Consider the following 13,197-nt stretch of genomic DNA (forward strand, 5'->3'; position numbering starts at 1 on the left):
CACACACACACACACACACACACACACACACACACACACACACACACACACCATAACAAACTGAAGATGAAAGCTAAGTCTCCTCCTCCTCCAGATGTAGGACAGCAGCAGCAGCAGCTCATTTTTTCTGTCTCCATCTACAGTGCAATCTACATATACACACATATACTGGATAATACTACATTCTACACGCTGCGGTATCTCCTGTGACACACATGCACACAATCTTAGCTCCTATTATTGAGCTGCAGTTCTTTAAACGAGGTCACGCATCATCTTTAAATATCAAGCATCTGAAACCAGCATTTGAGTCCAATCAGGGAAGAAAAATACGAGTAGCTGTGAAATGGTACATATAAAAAAAAAAGACTCCATGATAGCAACAACAACAATATTGATAATAATAAACACATCTTACAGGCAAGACAAATGCAACCAGTCAAATGTGTCTGCAAAAATGCCCTCAGCACTAACAGACAATAAGGAATCACTAAGCAGCTGCAATAGAAATGCAAATTACACACAACGCCACCTACAGGCAAGACAGGTAACAGTAAAAATTTATAAATGAAAGGGCTCAAGAGCAACAATAATAAATGCAAGAAAACTAAGAAAAACGCACAAAAACATACATGTTTTATACACAAATGTCTGCAAAATGTATTTATTTTTATATATCTATGATTATTATATGTAATAAAAATCATAAACAGCTAGGATGTGCAGTAAACAGCAAAACAAAACTGTACATCATGCTACTTAGGTAAGTAACAATATTAAAGGTAACTAAAATGACAGCAAAAAAACTGAAAAATCAACAATAAAAAAAAGAAAATGTTAAAAATAAATGCCACCTACGGGTGAGAAATGTATTGTATTAGAAAACTGGGAGATCTATATAAAGCAAATGTGTTTAAGTCCTTTCAAGAATTCAAGGGGTTTAGCAGAAAGTGAATCATGGAGATATTTACAGCTGAGGAGCTGCATGAAAAGCACAGCAGTTATCGTAAGTAATAAAGAAAACGTATTATCATCCTTTTTAAATCTGTCTCAGGAAGCTCAATCAGCATCAGTTTTCTATAAATACATCCTTTGAATCACTGGTGGCAAAGACTAAGGAAGTGTGGTCTGACATGGAATATGAAACTGACAGAATATAAAGGCAGGTGCTCTTTTCCATTTTCTGCCTCCACTAAGTTTTTGGAACCACTGTCCAAACACTAGTACTTAAAAATTGTATTCATCTATTATCATTTAATTTATTATTTTTAAAATAATATTTTAAATATTTTTTTCTCCAATTACCCAGACTGTAAATATGTTCAATGTGTTTTAGATACTTTGATGGAAATGAAAAGATTTCTAAAAATTTGAGTTACAAAACTAAATAAATAAAACAATAAGTGACGATGCATTAGCAATGGTAAATATTCATATATAAAAATATCAACAATAAGAGTATATGAGAGTATATGAGGTTTATGTATATAATACCTTTTACTAGATTTACATATTGTTTATTAATACAATTCAGACTATTCTCTTGCATAATCTGTTAGTCTTGACTTTTGTTATTTTTTGTTAATCATTTTTAGAAGATAAAACATTTATTGACACATCTCTAAAGAGGAAACAATTATCAAACTAGTAGGAAACCTTTTGCTGAGATTAACTGTTAAATTTCCTAAGCATAAATTATTATGTATTTGTTTTTGTACAGGTTTTTAAACTTCCTACCTCCCGAGCACAGACGTTGTTTTACTTTTAATTAAAGGTTTATGCACATGTTTGGGTTAATTGTCAGTACTGACTGTGCAAAGTGTTTTATATTTTACGTTTTTAAACATCTTTTAATGTGCAAATGAGCTGGCACCGCTAAATGAACCAAAATGTTTTAATGGCATTTTTACTAATTATTTAACTTTTACGCACCAACAAATTTAATCACTGCTGTAATTCTCTGTACAATTGAGCAGATGTTTATTTATTCAGATAATTCACATGTTGGCTCTCTACTTTGATATTTAAAAACCTGAAAAACATGGATGTTCAGCCAAGCTCATGGATTTTTAAAATAAACCTCTTCCACTTACATTCATTTACAAAACCTCCCAAAGCTAACATCTAAGGTTTTACAGCCACAAGCTGAACTGTGTTTTCACTTGTATAATTAATATCCACTGAGAGCTGGAGCTCAATTTTTAATTATATTTATAACGCTCCTCACAACACATTCAAAGATTTCTCCAAACACTCAAACTTTCAGCAGACCTTGAACAGAAGTCAAATCTCCCAAAGAAACAAATACAAACAGCAGAACTATCAAAGGAAAACCGGAGCTGTGAAGACTTTGAACACAGCAGGGGTAAAACTTTCTTTGTCTGTATGATTATCTCAGCGCAGGAGGTGTCATCGAAGCCTCGTCTAATTTACTGGAAAAGGAGGATTTCAGCTCTTCCAGATAAACTGGCTTCCAGTTGAGGACAGGGCTCCGCATGTTCAAGTGTTTCTTCTTATTTCCATAATTAAGAAAAATCAAAGAGGCTGGGTGGACTCCAGAGCCAAACCCAGCTGTGTGAAGATAACACTCTGAGACCAGCCAGGTTTCCTCCATGTCTTCTGCTGCCAACAAACTGAACAAACTACTCCTGCAATTCAAGAAGAGTCAAACTTTCCTGGCTTTCAAGTGGAGGCCAAACAGTGGCTGCTGAATTTCTCTGAACTCCTTCCTCAAGATGTGGACGTCAGCGACTAAAGCAGCTTTTTGTCCTTTGTCACCAATTTAAAAGCTTCAAATATGTGAACCTCACAGTTTATTTCACCTGTTTATGAAGTGATGGAGCGCCACATAATTTAGAAACTGGACTTCATGTTGTGTTAAATATGACCTGAAATTACTGAATGAAACCATAAACTGATCAAAAAAGCATTTACAGGAAAAGGTTGATTTTCTCATAGACGTCAATACGATCGGACTTCATATCAGAACCAAAGCATTCACCACTGGTGGCAATTAGAAAGAATGCAGATTTGCTTTACTACCTCATCACTACACCATTTTTATATATACAGCCCAGAATCTCAGTACTGATACTGTTGTTATGCTGGGTATAATAGTATCACTAAGTATCCAGCCCACCTAAAGATGGAATCAGAGTGTGAGGAGTTCTGTCAGATAACAGACTAGCGTGGATCCAACAACAGGTTTGGTGAGTGTATCATCAAATAATTTAGAGGTTTTAAGGCAAACAGAGCTGCAGCAGAAATAAACCACACTTTCATCTGGTATTCTCACCTTCATCCACATGATATCCAGCATTTCCTACAGATTTACAATGAATTTGTGTTTGTGCCCAGCAGCACATGAACCTCCTGCAGGTTTTGCTTAGACCAACTTTTGAAAGTGGAACAAGCTACTGTCACCAGGTGCACGTGGACCTAACCCTAAAGATTTTAACTATAATGCACTACAGGCAATGGACTTAAAATAAACTTGAAAGAAGTGTAACAGGAATGACTGCTCAGCTGTCAGGTCCACTAAGAAATATAAACAAGGCTTCCACCATCTTGGACTGCAGCTGGTTAAACAGTTAGGAGTTCAAGAATGGAGACAGAGTTTGACTGAAGTTTCTGAACATTGAAGACCGCCACAACAGCAACGTACAGCTAGTCAGCAGCAAACCACAAGACGGAAAGGGCAGCAACTTTTTCTTCCAACGAGGGAAAATAAAAATAGCAGAGCAACATTCTCCTAATGCCATTCTGTAGATGAGTTACAGGTCAACTGTCTCAGACTGAGACCGCCACAACAGCAATGTACAGCCAGCTAGAAGGGAAACATGACAGGACAACAACTGAGCTTAACTTAATAAGGAAAACTAGATGGTTCAGGGATGAGAAATGAAAAACAGCTGTTTCTATATTCAGTAATCCAGAGAACAAACTCCAGATCAGCTGTCTTAGACTGCAGCTGGTGACGCAGTCCTTGTTCAGCTGAGTAACATGTTAACCAGCTCTCCACCTGCTGCAGTTTCTGGTTAGAGTGGCCATGTAGAACCACCATCACCAGCTGTGGTCTACAGCGGCAGACACCGAATTCATCTCACCAAGGGAGGACAGGCTTTCAGGACATCGAGGACCGCCACAGCGGCGACTTGTGCCGCCTGCTGGTAGGTAACACAAGACAGAAAAGGCAAAAGCTTAACTTTTCAAATACGATTGAGGGACTGTGCATGGAGGAAAGATAGATATAATTTAAAAAAAAATGCTCAAATGAGTCATGAAATTTAATTGATCAGCCTAAATTGATGAATAAAGTTAGACGCTGGACACCTGAAGCTTCAAACTGAAGGAATTTCATAATCCTGATCGCTCTCTCAGGCTCTGCCTGCCCTGCTTTCTCTTCCCTGTTAATACAAACCATGAATATTACATTCATGAAAACAGGACCCCATGCTCGCGCGCTCGCTCACTCACTCTCTCTAGGGGTCTCTCGCCCCACAGCAACCTGCAGCCATCGACTGAATGAATCCATCAGGAGATCATTTACATCACCACACACACACACACAGACACACACACACACTTACAGCCGGCGTTGGTCATATACAAGCCACTCTCTCTCTTTTCAATGTCAGCAGTTTACAGCAAATGTCTCTCGACCACTCCTGCATGTATGTTGCACATGAAATTCTCCTCCATCACACACACATCCTCTCTCTCTCCCTCTTCCTCCCAGTGTTCCTCTGTGTCTCTCTACCTTTGTTCACCCTGCGCAGGATCTGGCAGCGACATTTAAACGACACGGCGATCATGGTGAAGCCGAGCCGAGCGCCACCTCCCCCCCAGCGCCATGCAGAAGACGTGCAGCCACCAAAAAAACCCCTACACCTTCCAATCCTCTTGCTCGCTCTCTCGTCTGCAAACGACCGAATGACCGACGACCTCCTCCTCAAACAGAAACCATCATCGAGGCGCTTCCTGAGGCTCGAGAGAGAGGGTGGGAGGGAGGGAGAGAGAGAGAGAGTGTGCTGCAGATGTGAAGCGCCTCCATAAAATCAGGGAGGGGGAGGGTGGAGGAAGAGTCTGCGCAGATGGGAGGATGAAGAGGAGCGGGAGGAGGAGGGGAGGAAAGAGGCTGCCATATCTCTGTGCTGGTTTGTAATGTGTGTTTGTGCAGCTGGAGGGAAGGAAGGATAGATAAAAAGGATTCTGATGTGCGACTGTGATAAGGAGACAAATGGAAGATGGAAAAAGGGACCTGAAGAAAATTATTAAAATTAAAAATGGAGGAACAAACATAAAAGAACAGAAGGAAAAAAGCAAAGAAATAAGAAAAAAACTGGAAGGAGATGAAAAAGGCAGCACGGTGGCACGGTGGTTAGCACTGTTGCCGCACAGCAAGAAGGTCCTGAGTTCAATTCCACCATCAGGCCGGGGTCTTTCTGTGTGGAGTTTGCATGTTCGCCCCGTGTTTGCGTGGGTTCCCTCCGGGTACTCCGGCTTCCTCCCACCGTCCAAAGACATGCAGCTTGTGGGGATAGGTTAATTGGAAAATCCAAATTGCCATTAGGTGTGAATGGTTGTCTGTCCCTATGTGTTGGCCCTGCGACAGACTGGCGACCTGTCCAGGGTGTACCCCGCCTCTCGCCCTATGACAGCTGGGATAGGCTCCAGCGCCCCCCGCGACCCTGAAAAGGAGAAGCGGATGGATGGAGATGAAAAAGGATTACAGAGAGAGAGAAAATGAGAGAAGAAAGGGAGGACATATTGAAGGAGAAAAGTGGAAGGATGGAGGAAAGGACTGAAAAATAAGGGAAGAAAGGTAGGAAGAAGAAAAGGGAAGAATTGAAGGAGACAAGGAATAATGGAAGGGATGTGATGAAAGGAAAGCAAGAACATTAAAGAAAGAAGGGAAAAAGAAACAAGGAAGGAAAGAAACAATAAAGGAGATGGAAATAAATGAAAAGAAGATAAAATGAAATAAGGAAGGATGCAATAAAGGATAGAAGGAGACAGAATAAGGAAACAAAAAGCAAAGGGAACGAAATTAAAGTAAGAAAAGGAAAGAGGGACTGAAATGGATAAAGAACAGCAAGGTTGGAGGTCAGCAAAACAGGAGGGAAGGAAATGAGAAAGTGGAGAAGGAAAAAAGAAAAGCAAGGAACTGAAACATAACAGAAGGAAGCAAACGAAAGGAAGTGTGAAAGGAAACAAATAATGAAGAACTAAGAAGGAACGGAATGAAGAAGGGAATGGGAAAGTGAAGATTTAAATAAATAAAAAGGCAGGAAATAAGGAAAGCAAAATGGTGAGTGAAAGAAGGAAGCATGAAGTGCAAGGCAAAGGAAAAACACTGGGCCTTAAAGTGTTTCTGTGGACATCAGCTTGTGATGTGTAAACTGGAGTTTAAACCCTTAAAACTGAAAATTTAATCAGAGGAATCTGAGTCTGCAGCCCTCCGGCCACCGCCGCAGTTTTCAGGAGTCAAACAGCAACAGATTTGTCTGCAGGAGGAGCGAGGTGACGAAGATAAACCTTTTAAAATCGCTCAACGGGGAGCTGTAAAGGTACTTCAGAGCCTTCCCTTACCACTCAGCATACGCAGCTGGTCTGATTTACATGATATGATTGGTCAGCTCCTGGGGGGCGTGTCCAGTAGCAGGTAGTGAAGTGGTCAGACATGTAGGTCAGTGTTTCAGATGCAGATTATTCTGGATTAGGGTCAGTGTGCGAGTATTAAAGGTATTAACAGTGATGTTACCATAACTGCAGTGAATGCGGGTCTGTGTGTGTGTGTGTGTGTGTGTGAGAGAGAGAGTGAGAAAGAGACACGCACAGTTATTATATCAGGACGTTTTTGTTCATGTTATTTACAATGAGGCATGCTGCTGCTGATCTCTGCCGCCTCCTGCTGGAGACACTGCAGCAGCACAACAGCAAGAACTGCAACATGAATTTATTTAGCTTTTTATAACAGACAAACTCCTGAAACACAGAAAAAAAAAGAAAAAAAGAAGAATCACAACAGCCACAGGACGAGTGGAGACCCTCTGTGATGTGTTTTAGTACTGAGGAAAAAAACAGAAAGGACATGAGTGAAAGGAAAAAGGGACAGAACAATCAGGGGGGGGGGGGGGGGGAGGAGGAGGATGAAAGGTGAGAAAAAAGGAAGGAAGCATAAGAGTGAGAAAGAAGAAAGAAAATAGACAGGAAATAGGAGAACACTAGGGATGAAATAAATCCAAAAAACAGAGAAGGAAAAAAAACAAAATGGGAAAAAGGGAATCGGGGAGGGAAATAATACAGTGAAAAAAGGAACAAAATAAGGGCATAAACGGGCATAAATGAGGATGAAGAAGAAGGAAGGTGAAATGGTCCTTAGTTTGGAGGGTTTTTTACGCCATCGTCTTTCCTCTGTAGAAGTTTTTAACTTGTCAGGAAACTGAGATCAACAAGAAACGCCGGTTCTCCTGACAGCATCACCCTCGTTATATTGGCTGTAGCACATGTTTTGAAGCTTTACATTAGTCATTATGGTAACAAAACATGATCTAAAAGTCTTATCGACCCACAGTGAGATCATAAGCTCAAGTTCTGGTTTTATGTGGTCTTGTTTCTGTTGTTTTCTGTGTCAGAATCACACTGAATGAATGCCACACACACACACACACACACACACACACACACACACACACACACACACACACACACAAGAATGGCTGCAGCTGTTACCATGGAAACAAGCTGATGAATAATTGAGGGGAGAGAGCGAGCGACCCGAGCTGCACAAAGACTGATTTTTGAGAGATGAAAGAAGTGTTCACACCGGCTCACACGCACAAACAGACACACACACACACACTACAGGTTATCATCACAGCCGGCAGCATTTCAAAACAACCAAATCAGAGAATAAACCCTGACATGTAGTGTGTGTGTGTCTGTGTGTGTGTGTGTCTGTGTGTGTTAAACATGAGTTTGAGTCACTGTGCCATCGTCACATGCCACCACACACTCACAAAAACACTCAGAGTGCTAATGATGCCGTTACAGAGGTGGGTGGGGGAGGGGGGAGGAGAGGACGGATGTGCAAACCTTTAATTAGCGCTAACGGTCGCAGTCAGACTGACGGGTTCACGTGTGTGTGAAGAACAGATGGGATGAACTGTCACTGCCGCCGCCACACTTGCTGTCAGACCCTTCAAGCAGATATCAATGCTGAATTTCCACCTATTGAAGGTTATTCAAAGTAGTCAGGACAAAATTGAAACACGCCTTGTTCCCACTTACTGCTCCTTACTTACTATCATTTGAAATTAATCTTTTTCATCTCAGTAGAGAAGATGCATTGTAACAGCTGGAAAGCAGCTCTACTGACTTGACTTGACAACTGAAGGTAGGTTTGGAGAAGAAATGGTTAACTACGTCAAGCAGAACAAGAGGATGTGCATACTAGCAGATAGCAAAGAATTAAATGTTTCTACAATGAAGTCAGCTTTCATTTTTCTTCTACAGCAAAGCACTCAAGCGTTAGTCTCAAAAACACCAATCTGTGAAGGGACGTTTAAATGAAAGTCGCTCTACACACACAAAAATGTATACTCCATTACTAAATGATACTAAAACCTTCTGGCAGTATCCATCAGATAAGACACTTATTCATAACTGTATCGATATCAACCAAGAACTGCTGCAAACACGCAGGTACACAGCCCTTCCCTTCACTAGCAACTGCACAGACAAGCTCCCCTCTTCCCTAGCAGCTGAACACACAGTCCCTCCCTTCACTAGTAGCTGAGCACACATATACGCCTCCTCTCAATAACAGTGAGGAGGAGCTAAGTATGTCTGTGCTAAGCTGACTAGCAGCTGAACACATACAAAGCTCCTCCCCTCACCAGCAGCTAAACACACACAGAGCTCCTCCCCTCACCAGCAGCTAAACACACACAGAGCTCCTCCCCTCACCAGCAGCTAAACACACAGAGCTCCTCCCCTCACCAGCAGCTAAACACACAGAGCTCCTCCCCTCACCAGCAGCTAAACACACAGTGCTCCTCCCCTCACCAGCAGCTAAACACACAGAGCTCCTCCCCTCACCAGCAGCTAAACACACAGAGCTCCTCCCCTCACTAGCAGGTGATTATGTGAACAGGAGTTTAAAAAACTGATCAACACTTTAGAAAGAGTTTCAGGAGGTCATTAAAGATCCTGTTTGAACAACATAAAATATTGAACACTTATAAATGTTAGCTTTGATTAAGCTCATGTTACTGTTAGCTGTTTAACTATTAACAGTTACCCAGTAACCACATTAACCATTGGTTAAGTAATCATATGCAGTCAGTTCTGCCCATCTGTGACATTGTAACAGAAATGTTCTAACAAAGTAAAATTCAAATTATTAGAAAGCTAGGAAGTACAATATTAGAAAGACAAAAGTCAGCAGCAGCTCCAACAAAAGCTGAGAATTGAAGTTTAAGGAAAGCAGGATTTATCGCATTAGTTTGAGATACGTGTACCTAATAAACTGGAAACACTCTGAGGACTCTGAAGAGTAAAGAAAAGGAGGAAGTCGTTGTTCTTTAATTTAAAAGAACTAATTAAACATCAAATCCAAATAATGTGGAGAAAGTGCTGTGAGTCCCGAGAGGCCTGCAGATTAATTAAGGTGGATTTCTGCTCTACTTTCCGCCTCTCTGGTCGAGCGTGTTCATTGGCTGCAAAGATAATCCAGCGGCGAAAAGCACGCCGCCTCCGAACCACCACGGATTCAATCTGAGCAAATGGAAAAAAGAAGGAAACGTGGGCCGGCAGAGTCGAGAGGATCTAACGCAGTCACACATGAGAGCATGTGGGCGTGATGGCAGAGCTAACGGCAGCCGGGAACACAGGAGGACGGTTTCACCACTTCATCAGAAAAATCCGAAGCAAGAGTCGATAAAAAAAAAGAGAAACAAAATTACTATTCGAGGGCCAGCCCTCCCTCCTGCAGCCCGTTTTCCTCTTTAATCTCCATCATGTTGAACACAGGACCAGTTATGCTAATGAGGGCCTTATTTAAAGCTTTAATTAGCAAATATTTCTGTGTCAACAAGCCTCACACAGCACAGAACTGCTGTGAACTCTTCGCCGTGTTACAGTCACTTCATTAAGGTGCAAATTTATGCATCGTAATGTTTCAGCATGTAATGAGATCAGCGAGCACACGGAGAGGAGATGGCGGCCGGGCGGCGGGCAAGCCCGAGAGGGACAGGTGAGTTAGAGGTGTGGCCTGAGGCTGCAGACCAACACTTTTAACCTGTGCCCCTCAAAACTGGCAATACAAGGCTAAAAATACTCAATATTCTCGTATTTATTTATTAATATAAGTGATTAAGTGAAGTGATGAAACAAACAGTGGAGGGATATAACCACACATTGAGGTTAAAGGACAGCTTCATGTCATTCCTCCCACCTGAACCATTCCAGAATCAGCTCATTGTTTCTGCTTATGTTTTTACAAAATGATTATATGAGATTGTTTTTATGACTCAACAGGAATCAAAGCTAAAAGATGAGCCTGGTATCGAATATAGGCAAAAAGAAGACCTTTCATATGCAATAATTAGTTTTGACTGGTCACCTATTCCACATAAGTTTGGTTGATGTTAGGTTTAATGATCCCCCAGTTCATTTCCCATGTTTTGAGTGGTGCAGGATAATGATTTTAGTTTTTTGCACATCCCGTTCTCTCATGTCAAAATAAGGATTTTTTTGTTCAGGTCCATTTTGTTCTGCAACAAAAAAAGATTTTATTATGTGCTATGTAATGGTTTATCCTTTAGGGTGTCTTAATCTTTTCCTTTTTCAAAGAACACCAGAAGACAAACACCAAAGAACTACATCCATCCTACACACGCTTCGGGAAAATCATGAAAATACATTTTAACCAGTCACCAAAGTTCAACACAAAACAATCCTCCAACTCTGTAATGGCAGTAACGGTAAATCAGTGAGTTAAAATACTTAAAAACTTCTTCAATTAATGATCAACGGTGTGCTGAAACAACTTCTATGACTTTATAGGGGCGATCGTGGCTCAAGAGTTGGGAGTTCACCTTGTAATCGGAAGGTTGCCGGTTCGAGCCCCAGCTTGGACAGTCTCGATCGTTGTGTCCTTGGGCAAGACACTTCACCCGTTGCCTACTGGTGGTGGTCAGAGGGCCCGGTGGCGCCAGTGTCCGGCAGCCTCGCCTCTGTCAGTGCGCCCCAGGGTGGCTGTGGCTACAATGTAGCTTGCCATCACCAGTGTGTGAATGGGTGGATGACTGGATATGTAAAGCGCCTTGGGGTCCTAAGCGACTAGTAAAGCGCTATATAAATACAGGCCATTTGCCATTTATATCCAAAACATCTGTGTCTTGTGTCGAAAGGATATCTGCAGCATTTGAACTCAATCTGGGGCACCCTTTCCCGTAATACCGACTCGCACCATAGGATGGTGCCATGAGCCAAACAGGCATTGAGAGTACAGTCTTATTTACAATAGAATCCACCTGAGGAAATAGTGATGTGGCAAAAGAAAAAAAAAAAAGGCAAATTGCTGCCCTTGGGAGTGAAAGTTTTAGTTTAGCTTTGTAGAGCATAATTACAAAAAGTCTTTCCTCCACAGCTCAGTTCAGGTATTTGATTTCTTACTTACAAAAATCATGAAACGGGAAATAAAAGTTTGTATTTCTTCATTTTCACGAGGATAGAACTGTTACATTTGTTAGCACAGTCACAGTCAGCACAGTGATTGTTTTTCACAGCATGTATGCAACAAACATTCAAGACTCATCAAAGGACCCATCACACTGTTAACCAAGAAAATAAGTTATCTTTTAACTCAAACCATCATATTTTTCAGGACTTAACTGTGTAGTTTTTAATACATACATCCAAACTAGTAGTTTCATATTAATATTATATATATATATATTAACAATCTAACGATCCAGTTTGTGGCCTCTAACCTCCAACTTCTAAACTCAGGCACACAGTTTCCAGCTTATAGCATCCAGGTAGCATCTAGCCTCTAGCTTTTAGCATCTAGTCTGCAAAAGTTCCAACCTTGAGCTTATAATTTCTATCTTCTAGTTTTCAGTTTCCAGCCTCCAATTTTGCCATTTTACAAGTAGAAAATAGTTATTTTCTGCTCTTGGATGAATCAATAGATATGAGACTGGTGTGTGAAACATTTGAGTTCAAATAAATTAAATCTGTGTCCAGAAACACAAATCAATACATCGTAAAATACTCAAATCAGCAGAAACTGACATGAGACTGTATAATATTTACAAATGATAAAGAAAATAAAAACAAACATCCCTCACAACAACTTAAAAAAAAATAAAGTGCAGCCGTTTATCTCAATGGTTTATAATTTTGGTAACAAAGAGACAAACCAATCCGGTCACAGCGCTCCCTTGGTGCAGGTAACAATGTTTTCTCCCTCTTTGCTGATTTTCTGTCGTGCTTTAAGGTGAATTCTAGGAGGGAGCGTTTCAGACACGGTTAAATGGACTCGACTTTAAAGGACTGCATGGAGGCTTCACCGGACAACCTGCTCTACCTCCTGAGGCTAAACGCAGACGCCGAAGTGAGCATTACAGACCAGGACCAGAAACAACTGATGTCATCTTTGTGTGAATGTTTTATTCATGAACTCTTTAAGATGCTCGGTCCAATAAACCAGGTTAACAAGGTCAAACCAAATTGAATCAAAGAGGAAATACGGGACGAAAATCACCCTAAACAAGGAGTGAGGAGAGGAGAAGGTGTGTGTGTGTGTGTGTGTGTGTGTGTGTGTGTGTGTGTGTGTGTGTGTGTGTGTGTGTGTGTGTGTGTGTGTCAGTCAACCAACCTTAAAGTGCTTTCATATACGATCACATGCTGTGATAAACACACACACACACACACACACACACAACCCCGTTCAGCTATCTTAGTGAGGACCTTCATTGATATAATGCTTTCCATAGCCCCTTACCCTAACCATTAAAAATGAATGCCCAACCTTAACCCTTACCCTAAATCTAACCGTAACCCTGACACAAAAACCACATTTTGAGCCTCAAAAACACCTTTAAATGCCTTCAAATTTGTGAGGACCAGGTTGTGTGTCCTCAATAGTGACTGTTGGTTCTCACAAGTATAGTAGAATGCAGATTT

At 41.2% G+C, this 13,197-nt stretch overlaps 1 protein-coding gene across 9 annotated transcripts in view; it reads right to left on the bottom strand.

Annotated features, from left to right (window-relative positions):
- Positions 1 to 13,197, bottom strand: part of grip1 (glutamate receptor interacting protein 1) — a 63,354-nt gene that overhangs the window by 24,774 nt on the left and 25,383 nt on the right. For 3 of the 9 annotated variants that reach the window (XM_005742309.1, XM_013913195.1, XM_005742306.1), the window contains exon 1: positions 4,760 to 4,925. The exons of the other annotated variants lie outside the window; for them this stretch is intronic. In XM_005742309.1, coding sequence (XP_005742366.1) covers positions 4,760 to 4,814 — 55 coding nt within the window. In that variant the 5' untranslated portion in view covers positions 4,815 to 4,925. Of the gene's footprint in view, positions 1 to 4,759; positions 4,926 to 13,197 lie in introns of those variants that run through there. 9 annotated transcript variants of the gene reach the window in all.

This window comes from Pundamilia nyererei, unplaced genomic scaffold (genome assembly GCF_000239375.1).
Source record: "Pundamilia nyererei isolate P.nyererei 1_Seehausen unplaced genomic scaffold, PunNye1.0 scaffold00119, whole genome shotgun sequence".
Lineage (NCBI taxonomy): Eukaryota > Metazoa > Chordata > Actinopteri > Cichliformes > Cichlidae > Pundamilia > Pundamilia nyererei.